General features: G+C 40.4%; 1 protein-coding gene across 5 annotated transcripts in view; it reads left to right on the top strand.

Annotated features, from left to right (window-relative positions):
- Nucleotides 1-20439, top strand: part of GAS2 (growth arrest specific 2) — a 115609-nt gene that overhangs the window by 73476 nt on the left and 21694 nt on the right. For 2 of the 5 annotated variants that reach the window (XM_053924379.1, XM_045194075.3), the window contains exon 8: nt 7830-7883. The exons of the other annotated variants lie outside the window; for them this stretch is intronic. In XM_053924379.1, coding sequence (XP_053780354.1) covers nt 7830-7883 — 54 coding nt within the window. The remainder of the gene's footprint in view (nt 1-7829; nt 7884-20439) is intronic. 5 annotated transcript variants of the gene reach the window in all.

The raw sequence follows: 20439 nt of genomic DNA, 5'->3' as shown, positions 1-20439 counted from the left end.
TTTACTTAATTACAATGTATCACTACCCTAACATTGTACTTTGATGTTGTTCAAGGTGTGTTCCAACAAATAATAGTTTCAGAAGATGTATTCAAAGGTATTATTTATAAAGAAGGTATTATTTATCACGATAGAGAGTCTAAACAGGCTTCTTGAATTACTCTTATTATTGATAACTGACTCTGGTAGCCCCTGTCGGAGCACGTGATAGATCTCATTTTACTTCTCATCCTGGTGTGGTAGACACTGTCGCCATGTCCATTTGATAGGTGAGGAAGCTATAAATGGAGGTTGAATAACTTCCCAAAGATATAAGCTAATGAGTGGTGAAAGAGGGTTTCAAAGGCCCAACTCCTGAACTGATGCTCTCTACCACTAAGAAATATTGATTTATTTAACTGGGATTATCTGGGATTTCTTAGAGGGATGAATATGCTAATGGACCTATTAATCCCATAGTGCACAATGAGATGTGTGATGCGGCATTTTCCAGATGTATCTGAAATTGTCCCTCTCCCGTGTTCCCCCCTCCCCTCAGACCATCCTCCTGGGCTAGAAGGTCATGAAAACATACTTTAGGAAAAGAATGGTAAATTGAAGCAAATTTAAAAAAATAATTTGTATGGAATTATACAGAATTGAAAGTTTTCTACATTTGTCAGAGTTAAAACCCATATATATAAAAGTACTACTAAGAAATACTGAATTTATAGCCATTTTGACCTTAAAGTTCCATTTGGAAATAATGATTCCAGGAAATGACTGGAAAACCTTCAAAGGAAAGACAGCTACAATTTAAAAAGTGTCACGTGTGCAGGCACTTTAGCAAGTGCGTTATACACGTGGTCTCCTGAACCCCCTCTGCCACACAGCCAGGAGTTGTTTTATCCTTTCATCACAGGTGACACGACACAAGCCCTTTTTTCTCCCAGACATAGAGAGGCTAGGTCCGAAGTAAGTAGTATGATAAACAAAACTGAAATTGAAATTTTGATTCTCAAACCCATAATAAACTCTACTCCAGGTTGCTTCCCTGTGGCATGTCATTGAAATGCAAACATTTTATTCACAAGTTCAGTTCTCTAAAAAAGAGCTGCCTCCTTTTTTACAATATATCTAAGGTTCAACGATGTAGTTGTGTATTCCTTGTACCATTTTTGCTTTAAACATATTAAAAATGCCTTACAATCGTTTACTCAGTAGTGCCTACTGTAAAGAAAGGGACATAATGTGTCTGCCTGACTCTATAATAATAGCAATAAAAGTGATAACAATATTTATTAGGTGTTTACATGTATGCCAGACACTGTTCTAAAAGCTTTAGATGATGTATCTAGTTTAATAGTCAAACCAATTAGACCTGTATACATCATAGGATGTATTGTCCACCCTGATATCTTTTTAACAGAAGTCAGAAGGTAAGTCTTCTATATTGCCAGTAAAGTCTTGTTGAGTCTTCTTGCTAATTGTAGATATTTTTTTAATTGAATTAATATCATTTCAAGTCATTTTTTATAGCAGACCTTCACAGTTAGGTAAGACTGTATGACAACAATGCAATATACAGATGATGTATCATAGAATTGGACACTTGAAACCTATATCATCTTATTAACCAATGTCACCCCAATAAACTTAATAAAAAAAGAAAATTAATAATAAATTAAAAAATCTTGCAAGGAAAAAAGAACATGAGTTTCCATGCTAACACCGTAATTGTTCAGGATATTCTTTTTTTAATATTTTAAGAAGTGTGACTATTTAAAGAGCCTAAAGAAAAGACAATGAATAATTTAATTGGAAGTCAGCAAAGGGATTTGAAATGTTGTGGAGTCACCTTCTTTATACTACTTTTAAATGAAACCATCTCAGATCAATGGAAGGGTCACACACATTGTTATGGACTCACTGTAATTTCTTCTTTACTACAAAAATTCTTCAGGATTATGCCCGTGTGGTAAAAATCACCTCCCTGTAACAAACCGAGCAAAAGAGGCATCAGAGCTCTGTTGCTATAGCAACCCAACCTGGCAATGTCTTCTGGGACTCACTCTACGGGAAGGTCTAATGGTAGTGAGTTATATTACTTCGTATTCTGTTCTTATGACGCATTGATTTATTGTGAGTGAAAAAGTATCATGGTTCAAATCGCAAACCTTTCCTGGTAATGAGAAATGGGATGTTATGTAAAAATGCAAAGGAGTTTTAAACAAGCAGCAAACACAGTAATACTTCCATTTATCTCAGTGGGAACATTACATAAACAGCCATTACTCAGCCCCTGAATGTCGAAAATTCATTTAAAAAACATTCCTATTAACCTTTGCTTTAATTTAGCAATCTATGAGAGCAGTGATTAGGATTTCAATGAATCCTAATGAATGGTTTACATTCATTTCTAGGAAAAATATGACCATGTTTGCCTCTGATGTATGCAAAATCTCAGGTAACAAGGAGAGGGCTCTGACCCACGGTGAGAGACACATGGCTGCTGTTAGCACGTGAATATTCCAAACTGGGTGTCGTTCTTTGCCCCACTGCCTCAAAGGAACACTGATTCAGGAAAAGCAAGCAGCAACATTTAAAATGCATTAAGACACTTTCATTTCAGTTTTTTAATTTTTTACGCTTTTATGGGTAACATGGGTATAATGTACCCTTTGGAACACATCTTTCAAGGGAGTTGGCAAGTGTTAATAAATCCTCTTAAACTCTCCTTTCTGAGAGTGGTATGTGTCCTACATGAATGCAGAATAAACACAGAATGTTTAACCATTGCTGTAAAAAGAAATCAGCTGTTAGGGCGTTGTTTCTCTGAGATTATCCCTTGAGGTTGGAAACCTTTGAACACACAACAGTGTAAGTTAAACTTGGTTGAAGATTGCACTCAACACTACATTTGACAACACTTTTAAAAGCAAGGAAAAAATGCAAGTTGTTACATTTACATGAATGGAAAGATTAGCTGATATATATGGGCAGATCTCTATATTCTTATTTAAGTTAGAGAATTCGCCTCTCCTTTTGTGGAGGTGTTAAGAGGTATATCAAGCGTGAAGACCAGTAAACAAATGAGAACTCAAAGCCAAAGGTACTTTTTCCCTGATAATTTGCTATTATTAGCCACTCAGCACAACTTGCGTCTCTGTTTCCCCTGAGCTGAGAGGCATCCTTACTCGTCTCCGACCGGATTGGCAAGGTTGACCTGCTTGCAGCTGTGCGGCACACTCGCGACTCTCTCCCCTTTCACCGAGAATGAACGGACACTTCTTTCACTAGCCACAAATCAAAATTATTTAAACTCACAGAAGCATGGGAAAATTAAATGGCTTCACTGAGAATGTGAGCAGGTCCTATGATCTGTATTTCCAATTTCTGCCTTCCTGCCATTAAGATAAATGGGTTACATATATACATACCCCCCCACACACATATGTATGTATTATAGTGTGGTGTGTGTATGCATAGTGAAAGGCACCGTATAAGAAAGTTGAATTAATGTAATGATTAAGCATTTTGATTTTAAGAGAAACATTAAGTTGATTTTTCTGTGCTTGAAGTTTGGACCCCTAGGTCAAGAAATTGGTATGAAAAATAACCCTTTTATTTTGTCTACACTTCATCACATATGCTATTTAATATTCATGGAATATCATCTGTGTGTCGGGTGCTTTTCTGACTACTTTCTCCTCGGATTCTTTTATTTAGCCCTCACAACTCTTTGAGATAGGCATTATTATTATTTCCACGTTAACAATAAGGAAACCAAGCAATGAGGAATTAATCACTTGCCAATGGCCACCCAGCTGTAAGACTCACACCCGTCTTGGAATTCCACATATCTGACCTCAGAGCCTGCTGATTTAACTGTAGCATATGCTTCCCCTCTCTGTCAGACTAGCTACTCTCTTGGCCTGTCACGTTGTGAGGGTTGCTGCTCAGCCTCTCAACAGCCATTAATAATTAACTTGTACTTAAGGGGCAGCTCTGAATTTGCTTACCCACTTTGCTGGTGTGCTTTGTCCAAATATGACGTGTATAGACAGTCCCTGTTGGGGAGTCAGAAGAAAGAACCCAGGAAACAAAGAATATTAAAAAAAAAAAAAAAAAAAAAAGGCTCCCAAGACAATTCAGAAAAACCAACCAGAATGATTTTCACATTATACAATGTATTTATTGTTTTTTTAAAATATATATTGACCAGACTTGAAAGTCTTCCAGAAGCAAAATTTATTCTGGAAATAAAGAAACTAAGGAATATCTCCAATTAAATATATTTGCTTTTATGAAGTTAAGATTAAATCCTTTAGTTAGATTAAGTATAAAAGGAGTTTCTGAACATGATGTGGTGGGGTAGGAAGGTGAAATTGTCTTGTGTACCTTTTTATACTTCTATGAAATGGCCTAAATTAGACTTAAGACAAAGTGCAAACTGAAAACTTTTGGCATAGCAACTCATGCTTCTAAAAACAAGTTCTCTAAAAAATGGATGTCAAGTAATGTTTAAATAACATTTTTTCCTAACTGTTTTCATCCTGGTACTTGATGGCAGTAAAGAACATCTTTCTTTTATATGGTTTGTAAGTACATTCACTTATACGTCATCTCATTTTATTTTCATTACTACTCATTGAGGAAGATCTGTGTGATTGTTAATTTGCATATCTTATTGCATTGAGGAAACTGAATAGTAAAGATTAAACAACGTTCCCAAGGTAATCCAGCTAGTAAGTGGTTGATACCATGTTATATCATATTATAAATTTTCATATATTAAATTCCATGTATTTTAAACTTCATACAGTAAAATATCCATTTGGATTTTTTAATCTTAACAAAAATTGGAACACTTAAGTGTTCACTAAGATTTTTTTAGAATTTAATTTTTTTCTATTTTTGTTTTTGAGTTAAGGATTTGCCTTGCGTTGCTCAGTAGACATCACATAGTAATGTAAAATTGTAAAATCCATAAGTTTTTTCTCTTCCTTTGATAGTCTTCCCAACAAGAACATATCTTGGTTTATATGTTCTATGCTTATATAAATGTGAATGATTTTAATGATTAAAATATGAATTTTTTTGCGAAAGGAAAGCAATGAAGCAGTTATACACAATATGTCATGGTCTTGAATTATTGATGAGGCTTCTGGCAGTCAAAGAATAAACCTGTGAAATATCTGTCATTATGAATTACATGTAGTCCTCCTATGGGCTTAAGTTGACAAGCAAGATGCAGCCGGATTCATCAAGAAACGTACTTTGCAAATGTGGCCACCTTGAGTTTGCTATGAATGTAGTCAAACATGGCGCATGTTTTCTCATTACAACAGGGGCTATAATGAAATAGGACTCATTCATCGAGTGGCATATTTTTCATAAAATCAATGAGTTACGCTTCTGCATGGCTTGGTCATTTTAGACCTTGTGTTGCCATTTTTCTCTAATACTTGACATTTTGAATTTCAGTTCCTCCGTTAAAAATGTGGAATTCTGGTCCTGGACCCAGCAGGCACCTCCTTTCCCTCACTGTCTTTCGTTGCAGGAGCCTTACTGATTCACACAGATGTCAGTTCCCTGGAGTGGCGGGTGTCAGTGTTATTAGTGTTAATATTTTTATCTGAAGCCTTGTGTTTCGTTTTAGGATACATTTTGTCATTTCCTGCCATCTTGTTAGAAGAAATCTTTGTGTAGATTTTGGGAGGAACAAGGCATAAGGATCTGGGTTTGCTATTGGCCTTAAAATATATTCTCAATTTGTTAAATAATGAAAATCCTGATGTTACTAAAAAAAATCCCAGTGAGTTATTTAGAGATTTACTTGCCATTTCCCTAAAAGAACCACAGCAAGAAGTCACTACATCCCACTACTGTTCCCTGGCTGCAGCTTTCTTTTCCATCACCATTTCTTTTACTCACTCGCTTCTCTTGCCAACTCCTGCGCCACACTCCCTCTTGTCCTTCTCCCACTTCTGACTGTCATAAAGAAATGCTCTCTCTCTCGCTCAGAGTTCTTATAGTCCAGTTTGTGTTATAGACAAATTTTAGGGGCTATAAATTCTGGAAAAATTTATAAGTATTTGAGAAATCGCCATGTAAAGCGCTTTCTCATCCCTTAAAATACAATCCAGCCAATGTTTTATTTGTTTATTTTCCCAGAAACTGACACCTTGGTTAACAGTCTCTCACTTTTACTCTGAACCTGTCATTTGTTATTACTATTTTTTTAAATCCTTCCTCATGGATATTCTCTCTGAGGCATCATTTGAAAGCTGGTAAAGGGAAAGTCTGATTTAAAATCTATCTTCTAACTTTGACTTCAGGCATAAGGTTTCTGAGAATCCCATCTCAAAGCTGGAGCATCCAGATAACACATTAATTTGTCATCACCCACCAATGTGTTAACCGTAATAATTTTACCCAGTCCAGGACTCATTTTTCAATATTCATGGCCTTTTGATGTCCTGGGTAAGTAGAAAAATTGTGGAAACTCCTGTGGTCCACAGAACATTAGGAGTTTTACTAATGCCGCATTGCCTACCTACCTGATGGGAGTAAGGCTAAGGTGGACTTCACTCAGCCTTCCACAAGGAGGTACTTGGGACCACAATGTATACATCACAAAATTCCTCTCCCATGGCGATGTTTACAAAACACCTTTCTCCCCTCTTCTGTTTCCCTGACAACCTACAGTCAACACGATAAGGAATTAGAAGTGTTTTCAGAAGCAAGGTGAGGACTGTCTCTCATATCCATCCTTGGAGATCTCATCTATCTCTTTTATTTACTCAGTGTCCTAGAACAAAAAGAATCCCTCTAATGTACACTGAAATAATTCCAGAGAACCCGAATCTTGATTGACATCTTGGCATCAGGGGCTGAACAGGACCTTCCTTCCTGTGCAGTTCCCGTAGATCTGATGGAGCACACATTTATGTATTTCGGCCAGAGGAAAGAGGAAGATGAAATATTCCAAGGATAAAGGGAAGATAGCCTTGACTAATGGATAAATTATAGCCATAGTAGTATCTAATCATTTTAAGAGGAAAAATGTTTCCCAAGAATGACTTTACTTTGGACCCATAATAGTTAGAGAATCTGGGGCATGTCCTTCAATCCCGACTGAAGGGCTTTCAACAAGTTAGCTTTCAGATAGAGTAGGTGCCTCTTTTGTGTAGATGGATACATTTTTACTTAGAACAGAAGGATGCAGTAGAATGCCCCATGGATGACACAGTTTTCTGAGAGTAAGTATAATGGGTAGGACCTTGGATGTATGCAAGGGACCAGCATTGGTAAGCTGTTGGGTACCAGGGAATTCAGAACAAGATGGCAGGATATCCCCCAAAGTAGGAATTTTTGCACTGAAAATGACGGCTTCATTTACTTAATTTTTTTTTCTAGGACTGCATCAGACATTCTCTAGAGTCTGGTATGTTTCTCTTGTGGAAATGACACACGAACTTGATGTTGATTGCCTGAGCAAAATTATTTCCTTCCATGTATCTCTTATTTTTATAGTAAGAGTTCTGAGCAATGAACAGGAAACCAGAGGACCCCAGAAAGGAGATAATTCTATGTTCGTGTTGTAAACTGCCAATGGTCCTTTTACTATGCTTCAGTTATCACTTAGCTCACTGGGCAATAAAACTTCACTGTAGGAAATGAAACAAAGATGTGAATAGTCAGTCTCATTGTAACTTAAAAAAAAAAAGGTTTCTTTAATCTTGTCACAAAAGATCACAGTTTGCATTTTCAGGTAATGATCCTGCACCTTTCTGCAATGGAGATGGAGAGCATTTTATGAACTTCGTATCTTCTTGTTTCAGTAGGGTCTTCATGGTTGTTACTATGTCTCCACAGCCAAAGCAAAGCAGACATTTAAGGTAATTACTTATTAGATAATTAAGGGGAAACCTCTCCACTTTGCTTTCACTGCGGAGCCTTGACCTCTAGATAAATGAGGGAAGTTGGGCAACAAAAAAGTGAATAATTTACTTAGTTTTTTTCTTTCTTTTCCTTTTTTTTTTTTCAGTCAGGTATTCAAATGATGGTTCCCCTTTGGTTTTCCCACCATAATTTGCAAAAATGGCAATCTGGGGTTTATCGTCAGTGGGTGGCAAGCAGTAACCTAGTATTTTTGCCTTTTCTCAGTATAGTTCCCATGCTCCAGAGCATTCCTTCATTGAGCTTATTATTCAAATTGTTCAAAAGTAGAAATGTCGGTTCAGCTTCTGTATGCAATATTATCTTGAGTTTTGTTTTCAAATACTTAAGATAATATGCTTGTGGAATAAAAACGAAGCATCCAATAATTTTCGAGTATTCCCTTTCTACTCCCATTGCACAAATTACCCTTTGTGGTTTATCACGTATGGAACCTCGCGGACCCCCGCCAGATCTCTGCTCCTGACACCAACTTACCAATGTGTCAGCAGCGCTTTACCGAACATGAGCAATTTATTACTTTGGTACAAGAAAAGTTAAAGAAAATAGAAGTGGAATACGACTGGAATTTGCAGCCCTGAGATTGCCAGTGTGCATAGAAGGGTTGATTCATCTTTAGTTTTTAAATATTAATAATTCTGATCTAAAAAGAGCAGCTTACTTGAGTGCTACATGTTTCACATAAAAACAAAATAATCTTTAGAAAATCTCCATTTTATGCATTGTTGAAATAGGATAAATATATCTTTAAACTACATTATGAGATTTAGTTGAGATCTCTAAAACAAGTATTGTTAAATGCATTTCTTTATGCATAATTTATCCTTCATTTATTCATCAAATCCATGAGTGTGTGAAATGTGCAAAGAACTATTAGAATTCTTGAGGACACAATTTCTGTATAAACTCTTTCTTTGTAAAGATCATGTATAACTGCAAAAAATTGGTCATATACTACTAATGATTCTGACAGTGACATATGATCTAATTGGTTATAGACATTAATAATTGACAAGAAGGACAAAGAGGTTAGCTCCTGAAAAATTACTTCTAAAATCTTCTCAACAAATCTGAAAATGTGCTGTAAAACATGAGAATGCCTGATGGAGGTGGGGGCAGAAACACCAGTTCTAACTTTCCTTGGACCTGCTGAAAGACATTGCATAAAGACTGATGAAGCGAGTTACTGTTAAATGAAGGTGAAACCTAAGTCTGCTGTGCTGATTTGGCTATGACAGCCTTCACCCTCATTTATCACCCAGGTTGACTGAACCACTCTTGCTGGCTGGTGTGAAGTTTGCCCTTGAGTGTTCAGATGTCACTTGGTTAAAGAGGAAGATGCTGCCTGACGGGGTTTGTTTTGGTGTTTTTTGTGGGTTTTTTTTTTTTTTTTGCTCAGAGAATATAAGTGTCTGAATCCTTTTCACTCATTAAATTTCCATACCTCTCCTTGCCTCTCTTAAAAATAATTTCTTTCTTTTTCATAAGTGTCTTTCATGAAGGCACACATTGAATTAGAAAGTCAGGAATGTAGTTACCTGAGATAGCCCTAGCCACAATTCTTCGCATTTTAGCGTGCGTCACTAAAGAAAACCCTGGAAGTCCCTGTGATCTCAGGAGGCATCATGGATTTCAGAGGGCAGGTTTAGTGGAGCTGGCACGCTAGTTCTTTTCTGGGGAAGGGGCAGTTCAAACCCCTCTTTGCAGAGGCTAGCTAACACCAGGAGAGTTCTCTTCTCTCCTTTTCTCTGCCTTCCTCTTTCCCCAGAGAAGGTGAGTTACAGAAAGAGAGGACACTTTGCCAAGTTTTCAGAGTGGCATCCCCCATCCCTGTTCCATGTTTTTCTGCTTCTGTGCAGACACAAAATGACAGTTGCCCTAAGTGAAGTGAAATGCCAAGGTCAAAACTTGCTTCCTGGAGACATTTCTCAGAGACCCTGTAATGCCCGAAGAGCAGCTTGGAGCTGAGCTTTATCATTGGGTTCTTTTCTGGTCCTGGGACAATCAGAAGGTGTTCAGTGGGTGCAGCCCTGTTTAGGGTCATCTGTCCTTTCACCTTTGAACCTAGACATTGGCAAGCGGGGTTTAGAAGACTTTAGCACATCTTGGACCCAAAGGCTCAAATACCTGGAGATCAGCAGAGGCCAAGCCCCTAATTCTGCCTCCAGACGGCTGCAGTCTGCTGCCTGTGGTTCCGATGTGCTGCACACCACAGCCCGCAGGAAGCTCTGCCTTCTGACCCTTGAAGACTCTTTCTGGGAGGCTTGCCATGCTGTCTTCAATCCCGTCTCATTTTCCGCTTTCCCCTGCCTCATTTCACATACCTTCCCACAGATGGGACTTGGGTTCTCACCATCTTCACCCCGTATGTGCAGTGCCACCCCTCAGTCTTAGTGCCTCCTGTGTAAACCACCTTCAGATCCCGCCAGGTCTGTACAGGCCTGGAATTGGCACTTGTCCTGGGACTTGATTGGCATGAACTGTTGTTGTCTGTAGCAAGATTACCTTTTCTGCCTGCCCTTGTTGGCAATTCTTAGATCAATTGGTTTCACTTCCAAGATGCCACTTTTGGCTCCCTTCCCACAGCAGGTTACAGAAAGGGAGCAAGCACTTTAGCCACTGAGATTACAGCTGTTCCCACATAATCAGAGGATATTGAGGGAGGTGCTGACAGACTTAAAACGCCTCCACCCAGGATTTGCTGCTCAAGACATTCCTTGTAAAATACTTGAAAATTTTGTTGTTGTTGTTGTTTTACATGTATTTTCATACTCAATGATCTCCAAATATATTTAGTCTGTTACCAGTAGTTCTCCAGAATAAGCAGTGCTTTCTCATTACTAGGTGCTGGAGCCACCATACGTGGCTTATCTTCAACCATGTTCTCTTTGATTTTCTTCAAGTGAGAGGCTTTCAAAACAAGACATATCTTGGATTAAAACATATTTAGTATGCTATTTTAAATAGAAAACTTTTACCATGTTTTAAAAGAACAATCCTGGATTTTTTTTCAATAGCAAAGCATTTGAAGATTTACCTAAGAGACACCTATTAGCGTTGCCTGGGAGAGCACTGAAAGCAGTACTTGTGGTACATTGACTTGAAGAATTTAGATTATGTTGGGAGAGACATCCAAGATTCATTTAAGAGCTCTACCTCTCATTAACTTTCATGTGATACATTTCTTAGATTTAGAGTTGAGATTCCCAGTAGTATTACCTGTCATAGGATTTTTCTATTAATCTGGACTTCTGGAATCAAGAAGGCTATTAGGAGAAAGAAGTCCAAGATGAGAAGTCTCGGATGGTAAAGAGAAAGTGTTTCCACCAGAATCAGAAAGGAAACAGCCTTCCAGCCTTGCACAAAGGCTCGGAGGTCCTAGAGAAAGGGGCAAGGCAGAAAGAGCTAGAAAAAGATGGAAGGGAGACAGAGATAGAATGAGGCTTCATCTGAACTAGACACACAGCCTGCAGAGCAGAGGGTGAGAGTGGGAGAGGGTGATGTGGGCCTTCAGGGAAGGGGGCGTGAGGCAGTCGGGCCCAGGGTTCAGTCATGAAGGGCCACCTGTATCGTAAGATCTCGGGAATTCTCCTGAAGGCCATCTGTAGATGCCAAAGAATTTTTAGAAGGGCAGACATGCAAGTCCATTATATTTGAAATCGCTTAGGCTGTAGTGTAGAGAATGCATAGGAAGGGTGTGGAATAGGGGGAATACCATCCGGCCGTGTTGGCTCGGGGAGTGGGTACGCCATGGCATCGGCAGCTCAGTCTGGAGACCTAGCTGATAAAACCTCCAGGTACGATACCTACCCTGACCTACCAGGTGAGGCTCCCTGTCTTGGTGTGTAGGTTTTTAAAAACTGAACTGCTGTTACATTCATCTTTTCCCCTTAAACAGAATATCTGAAAAGCAACATGTTGAGTTTGGCTTGTCCTGACATGCCCACCGAGTGCAGAGGAGCTGACTGGGTTTCAGTAGGTCAGAGTTTTCACTTCTTAATAAGGAGTTCTTTGGGTGAGAATTTTACCGAGGAATAAAATTGTAAGCTGCTTGTATAAACTAAAAGAGAATGACAGGCAATGGTGTCTTTGTATTTTCCAACTGTGGTGAGTTAAAAAAAAAAAAAACCCTCTGGGTAATATCAATTGACAAGAGTCAAAGAAATTAAGAAAAAGCTGGTGCTACTATCAACAAGTTTTGAGGAATTCATTACTCTGAGCTCTTATTCTCCAGATGTTACCCCGATTTGCCGTTCCCAATCTGCCTGGTGATTTAGGACATGTTTACCATTGCAGGGTTATAAAAAATGCAGTGCTCAAACTAGGCCTGGCAGTGAGACCACGGCATTTTATATGAAAACCGTTCCTTGGTCCCAGGATCCTCCCCAGGGTATTCTTTGGCCATTTACAAATTTCTTAACATGAGTTCATTACATAAAGACCCAGCAAGTAGTGATTCCAGATGTGTGGCTGAGTCCAGAGCTTTGGGTGCCTGACAAAGCAATTTACCCTTCTGGTAAATCCATGAGTGGCCAGCAACAGATGTTAATTAAGCACCTACTATGTGCCAGTCATGGGTAGAGCAGTAAACAGAACAGTCTCTTTTCATATTTTGGGAGTGAGGAGACAGACAATAAACACAGAGATCAAGAGTCAGACAGCACAAGGCCAGGCAGAAGTGTTTCAGGCTTTGTGGGCCGTGCAGTTCGGCCACAGCTACTCAACTCCATTGTTTTAGCCCAAGAGCAGCCATTGGCAATATGTAACGAATGGCCGTGTTCTAATAAAACTATTCACAGAAGCAGGATAGGGCAGGGTTTGCTGATTCCTGATGTAGGTTAATAGATACATAGGCTCTTTTCATGTACTGATAAGGAGGGCAGAACAGGGTAAAGTGGTGGGAGGGGAGGTACTGGATGTGACCCAGGCTACAGTGGTTGGGGAAGACCTCTTCGTGAGTGGATTAAATCAGTGTCCACGTGACTAAAGAACGAGTTGTCAATTTCATCAATTTATCTTTAAAAACGTGTGTAAGGCTCGTACAGTTAAGTTACAGATGAACAATTCACAGAGGGTGGGACTCTGCTGGGGAGTCTGATGGCTGCGGGGCTCAGCAGTTTTGCACTGTGGTTGAAAGCAGTGTCGGGTCTCTTACATAACGGCTCAGCCTGTATTCACTCATACCTCCTCTGATTTCCATGGCGTTTACGAAGTGATGATACTTAGCGTTGAGAAAATGTAACACTGGTCAGTGTCTTTTGTGTATGTTGCCTGGAAGTGTAGGCAGAGTGTTTTGTCCTAGTTTCTATCCTGGGTGCCTAGTTTGTTTTCTTTACATTGTTGGCACACCATAACTATTGGGTTATCACTTCATGAGGATCAGAAAAGTTAGAAAAGAATGCAGCTAGGATGCCAACAAGAAGTAGCTTAGATCGATCATTTGATTCACAGTATATCAATGATGGTGAAACCATTAAGTGAAGAAAAAGAAGGGACGTAGTTTTGAATTTCAAGTGGTCTTTCTGATAAGATCTGTATGGTTAGCTGTTTTAAGCATAGTTGTTGTTAAATCCTGAGCTATATAACAAATTAGAAAGGACAAGTTTATCGATAATACTGTATGACCTTTGGCTCACTTGGTTAAAGCATGTGGAATAATCTGTCAGATAGTGGGTATTGTCTCCTGTGTATGAAGAGCTGGATAGGAATCAGGGACTCAGACCTCTAAGGTGCAGTTGGAAAGGAACCCAAGAGTAATAACTCAAGTAAAATAAAATAAGATGAAATCAAAGGTACCATAAGACAGGGAGCATGGTTTCAACTGTAGACGGAGTGATTCATTGGACAGGCGGTCTCTGCGTACCTATAATGAGCTAGCCACTGCTGTCGGCACTGATGAATTCAGATACAGGTGGATCGAAGTGAGTTGGATTTATTTGGAAAGATTTCAAAGAGAAGGTGGAAATTCACCAGTGTCTTGAGAAGTGAATGGGAGTTGATGTGGGAGAGCATTTTTGGAGGGTTTTAGGATAAACGCAGTAGAAAAATAAGAAAAATTCAAGAGATGTTTGAATACAGTTTCCCTGGAGATCGTGTAGAGTTTAAGTAGAAATAACGTGAGAACGGTAGGTTGGGGGAAATTATGGAGGGACTTAAATGTAAAGCCAAAAACATTGCAATTTAACCTGATAGCATTAGACAGCATTTGGAGGTGTTGGTCAATGATATGGTAAACTTGAAAGTTAAGACAATTATTGTGGAAGAGGTTTGTATATAGAATTATAAGTTGGAGCAGGAAGAAACTAAAGACAATGCAATTAATTAGGAGGTGATTTAATTGTTTATAGGCTGTGAGCATTAATTAAAATGGTGGCAGAGAGAATGGAAAGAATAAACGGACAATATGAGTATTATTTTGAGGGCTGACTTGATTGGATATTGAATAGAACAGAGGGAACAGGCAAGGAACAAGCTAGAATTTAGAAAATGATGGTTTTCTTAAGAGAAATCACCTTTATCCCCCAAAAATCTAGTTAAGAGAAGAAACTTTCATAGCTTAAAAGAGCCTCTGAGGTCAAGTAATTCTGCCATCGACTTACTGCAAAACCTTAACCCAGTTATTTGACATCAGTGTCACCTGCGGTACAAATACTAATGATAATGCTTATTTTAAAGGACTAACCATTCATTCATTCATTCATCAGACAGCCCACACCTTCTTTTCTGGGTCCTGGGAATAGCGTGGTGAATAAATAGGACAAGCTCACTGCCTCCCTGGAGTATACTTGCTGGAAGAGAAGGTTCCTCTCAAGTTAGCAAGTATCGAGGTAACTTTGGGTTCTGGCAGGTGTCAGAAGGAAACGTTTGGTTTGATACAGAGTAAAAGGACTCGGGAAGGATTTCTATAGGTAAATCTCGAGGGAGGGGGCTCTCCAAGGAAGTGATATTTGAAGTGAGACTAAAATGATGACAAGAAGCCAGGCTTGACAAGAGCAGGAAGAGCAGTGTAGAGGGGACAGGAGGAGCAAGTACTCAGCGTGGCTTATCTGAGGAGCAGTGTAGCAGTTTCCCCCTCATATGTGAACAATTCTGGGAAATGGGACCGATTCAGGCATGCTTACCTACAAGGTGGTGCTTGCTGGGTTGTCCGTAGGTCTTCTGTGGGTGGAATTTAGAGCAGATTTAAAAGGGACACCTGCCCTCTAGTGTCCTCTGTGAATTATTGAATGCTTTTAATTGGGCTTTTTCCTACTCTTCCCAGTACCGTGGAGGATGTTAGGAGTGTGCATGCACACATTTGCTCAGTGAAGTGCAGTAATATTTCCTCATGTGGGCAACAAAGAAAAAAATTCTGAAGAGCCAGCTTCTGCCAGAGAGGAGTTACATTTACTTATTTATTTATTTTTATAAATGAGAAGGATTAGGAACAGAGGGGAACAAGAAGTGTTCTGTTGAGAGGAATGACTTGCATGTTTTAGCTTGGTCTGTTCATTCTTATATACTCTAGGGCAAAACAATGATCCCATTAAGTGTTATTTTTTTTCTCACTTCACTGTTTTTCTTTTGGGGGAGGAAACCCCTAGAACCAGGGAATACTTTGATTCTGTGGTGTGGGTTTAAATTCTATCTGCTCACCCACAAGAAAATTCTAAAAACTGGGCCCTAGGATTTTCTTCTTCATGAACGCTAGTCACCTTTCTCAGGTTTTGTCCAGCCGCCTGGTTTAGGAGGGGATAGTGGAGCTACAGAGAAGAGAGGGAGAAGTTTTGGACCGTGCTCACCCACCTCTCTATTTCCACCTGGTGCCTCCCTCGCTCTGCTCCTGCCATAGGGGACTTCTCTTCGTTCACCACACTGTGCTGCTTTCGGCTCCGAGGCCGTTGGAAATACTGATCCTCTGTCTGGAATGCCTACCCTTTCTCTGCCCATTTCCTAACACCTCCCTTTTTAGTTGTTATTACTGCGGTCCTTCCTCCAACAAACTTTCCTTTCTCCCACATGTCTCTGTTATGGGTTCTGACCCTCAGCACCTCACACTTCACCTTCCTTCTTCCCTGTTGCGGACCTGCGCGGTGGGACTCGTGTTGGAGTTGCTCACAGGCTTCTCTCAGTGCCACATGGTCCCTGGTCCCTGGTCTTGCGTGTGAGCTGTGTATGGAAGTACAGAGTGGGGCAAAAGTAGGCCTGCAGTTGTTTGTTTGGCAAATAATACAATAATTAATAAATGATGATACAAGAATAAACTGTGTTTTGCATACTCATATATGTAAACCTACTATTGCCCCACCCTGTTTTTGTCAAATATATTGCACTTAAAATAAATAGATATTGTTGAGACAATGCAGGGTTTTTTGAAAGTTGAGGGCCTCTGAAAACAGATGTGGAAAATCAATTTCATTCATTGGCTGTGAGTAACAGAAACAAACAAGGCATCAGTGACTTAAAGAAGACAGAAGTTTATTTCTCCATCGTGAAAGTCCAGAGCTGGTATGATGACTCTGCTCCTCAGAGTGCCCAGGGACTAAAGACTTCTCCAGCTTATCACTCGGCCATTGCTAGTGCCGGGTCTCAGACCCATGGTCCAGGACTGCTCTGGGCCCCAGGCAGGACCATGGAGGAGAGGATAAGGAAGGGACAAAGTGCCTCTGACACTTAAGGAGAGTTCCTGACTCATTTGATTGTCCTGCTTACATCTCGTTGGCTGTAACTTAGACAGGTGGCCATGTCTACTTGCAGGGAAGACTGGGAAAGCAGCCTTTATTCCAGGCATCTCTGTGCCCAGCTAAAATTTCTACTGCTGGAGAAAGATAAAGGTACTAGAGATCGAGAATGTCTTTCCCAGGAAGTCAGGGTAGACATCGCAAAGATCGGACTTGAGCTGAATGGCCACTTGGCAGATCATCAAGCATTAATTAGGACCTTGAGTTTAAGACTTTGATTCTATGATTCGTAATAAAAATTAAAGGCACAAGAGTTACTGATACTAAAATGTTTTTTTTTGAATAGTGGCTTTTGTTTTGCCATTTTGGTGGAATTCATACAGGAGACAAACGTATCAAGGATGGTTTTAATAAGGAATAACATGCTTTTTGCAAGAAATGTATCCACTTGCAAGAAGTTTAGTTCTAACTGGATGCAAGATCAAATCCAAGCCAAATAAGTCTTTTTACAACTTTCAAAATGTAAAGGAGAGTAAGCAGGGTTTAAAAATAAAGAAAAAATAGTGACAGACCATGTTTACAAAGCACTTTGATTTAGGGACATTTGGCCCTGTAACAGCCTCCCAAGCTAGATAGATTTACAGATGAAAACCTGAGAAATTAAGACCAGGCCAGAATCAGACAACTTGTAAGTGACGAAGTCAAGACTGAACCATGTTCATGCCTGATTTTTAAGTTTTTCCTCCTGTCTCCAAATGCATGTCAAAACCTGGTGGGGGAACATGTGGAAATTTGGATGAGAAAAGATGCATCTGCTAAATGTCTTTCTGGTACAGCAGGCACTCGGAGGAATTATGATGTTTATATGGATACCTGGTGTTCTTTAGTCATAGTCTGTAGAGAAATTTCATGTGGAATCCTCCATCGTCAGGACTTCTAATGACTTAACTGTCACGCCAAAGGCAGCATTGCAGAGGGGCAGGGAACACTGCGCTTGGACAAACAAGGGACAGCACACACACCTTGAAGACAGGCTGTGGTGTACCCTCTGGTGTCACTAAGCAACCGAGAGCAGATTGCTTTGTATTCTGAGTTACTACCGAGCTGGCGGTGGGGGTGGGGGGACTCCTAGAAGGATCTTCGAAGCTAGGCTTTACGGAGAACTAGGTTAAATGAAATCCAAAGATATTAGGGCTGCTCTCACGGGATGTCTCTTTCCTGACACATGTCCCCGCCCCTGCTATTTCAGCAGGTCACGTATGAGTGCAGATGCCACTTGGCCTGATTTAGAATTTGTCACTCACAGGTTTAATTAAAATTTCTAGCGAGCACCATCTATCATTTCTCCTTTGTAATTTTTCTCTCCCAGAGAGAAAAGCGCGGCACTCATTACCTCTTGCACATTTCTGGTGCTTTTGTTTCTCTAGGAAAAGACTGGGAACCCCTTCAACAACGCGTAGATTTTCAGTGGGAACCTTAATGCAAAGCAAATCACAATTGTGGCTCTGTGCTTTTAGCTAAAAATACCTGAGTGAACTCCCTGAGGTTTATTATTTAAGTTGGTGAACTGTACAGACCAAGAGCCTATAATCCGCAGGAATTATTTTTTATAATAATGTAATGAAGCCAGTTCCACCTTGAGAGAACAGACCCCCAGCTCTAGTGCTTGTAGAAACGAGGGTTCACGGGCTTATTTCAGTGTCACAGAAAGCAAAGTGAAACTTGTACCTTCACCAATGGCGAGGGCACGTGGGTACACCAAAACATCAGGCTTTAGGTCAAATTTGTATCATAATTGGTTCTTTGTACTAATCAATTGATGTTCTACATGGCATATATGTTTGATTAATTAAAATGGGGACTAAGTTATTTCTTTTTTATTTTATTGATTTTTTTTAGAGAGAGAGAAGGAGGGAGCAAGAGAGAGAAAAACATCAATTTGTTGTTCCACGTATTGATGCATTCATTGGTTGATTCTTGCATGTGCCCTGACCAGGGATCAAACCCGCAACCTTGGAGTATCGGGATGATGCTCTAAAGACCTGAGCTACCTGGCTAAAGCCTAAGTTATTTCTTAATAAGTAAGTTTTGCAGGCAAATTCTCTCAGCATGATAGGAAAGGAGAATGAAGGTTTTAGAATAAAATAGGAAATGGAGCCCTGGGACTGTCTCGTCGCTTTGAGGAGACCAGGCAACAACTGTGAGGTTGAATTCTCTCATCTGTGCAAAGGGGATTGATAATAGCTACGACGTATTTGTTATGAGAACTAGAAAGGATACCTAGTCCAGGAATTAGTACGTGGTAGCCTATGAAGGATGATTACCATCATCATCATCATCGCTATCCTCATTCCATCAAAACATGGGGTTTAAAAGAAAGAGGAAGTGAAAGGGTCCCTTAGTTGTGAACTGGTTGGGAAGCACTGTCTGAAGGCTTAACAAAGTTAACACTTAGCTGATCTGGGCAAAGCCGGCTCGAGGAAGTCGTGTATGTCAGTTAGGGCTCCTTGTCCTCCTCTGTGAAAAGGAAAGCTTTGGGTTGCTGACGTCTAAGCTATTCTGTAGCTTAGGTAGTTTATATGTCTCACCCCCCAACCAAGACTTCCTGTCCCAGCTCTGCCATAAGCAGTGGTGCTGTCCGGTGAGTCACCGCCCATCTGTGGGCCTTCGTCCTTGTCTAAGGTAGACAGAGAATGCTCTGCCTTCCAGGCTGTTGTGCATTAAGAACATGGCCCAGAGCAGGGGCTGCTTAAACTGTTAAGGGGCAGCTGATCACTCTGAGGAGTCCACTTAGCCCTCCCCACAATCAAGGTTTGCTGGGTTCTCCACCATCACGGCCACATTGTTGGGGGGTGCTTCATGCTGCCTGTATCCTTCCTCTGGGGGGCCTGGGAATCAAACCAGGTCCTGCACACATGTGCTAGTAAGTGGTCTAGGTCCTCGGCATATCCTGTATCTCCACCCTCATGTAAAAGCATTTAAGCTTCATTGCTAAGACATTCCTCTTAGTATTCTTTCTACCTGTTTTTCTCATCTAGATGTTCCCTCTAACTGTAAGGTTTGAGGCCACAGGTTAGATTCATTTGTAAACTGCACTGCGTCTTCTGGCTTGGCCACGGGAGGCTCTAGTAAACCTTTTTGTTCTTGGAGAACACAGAGCAGCTGGGAAGGTAGGGGGAAACAGAGAAAGTTCAAGTTCCTCTATCATATTTTCCATGCTCCAACTTCAGGGACTCTGAATGTCAAGGACAGCTTGTTTGACTGTGGGAGTTGTAGCTGTTTTGTCAGCTAAGCCCCGCTGACTCTGTGTATCACAGACCCATGCTTCCCAACATTAGCGCTGAGGGGAAAAACAAACAGCCAGCCCACAGCACTCACACAGTGCATTCTGAATGGCTGCATGGACAAATAAGGTCAATGAGACAAGCTTTCGGTGCCCTGTCCCCGCTCTTCTGTCCATCCTGAGTGGGTGGTGTTCTGTCATCTCTCACACTGTCAGCTAGCTTCCCTGATTCATTCTGACACACTGTCCTCCCTGGAAACTGTTTTTCCTTACTCCTGACACATTCTTACGATACCAGAGCTGTGCTTAACCAGGAAGTGCCAGGTGGCCCTGAATCACCAGCTGCTTAATATTCAAGAACAATATTATATACAGAACAGAACAATGTGCATGCTGATTAAAGGACTTTGCTGATGTCCTGGGAATCAGGCAATGCCTCGGTCACCTCCACAACTGTACCTTGACAATTTGCATGGATCACAGGCTTCTTGGGACTCTTTGCTAAGTGTGTCTGCCCCCTTGCTTTTGCTACTGCAGCCCTTGGAGTTTATT

This window comes from Desmodus rotundus, chromosome 5, assembly GCF_022682495.2.
Source record: "Desmodus rotundus isolate HL8 chromosome 5, HLdesRot8A.1, whole genome shotgun sequence".
NCBI lineage: Eukaryota > Metazoa > Chordata > Mammalia > Chiroptera > Phyllostomidae > Desmodus > Desmodus rotundus.
The sequence above is the reverse complement of the archived record's forward strand: the minus strand, read 5'-3'. Positions and strand labels throughout refer to the sequence as shown.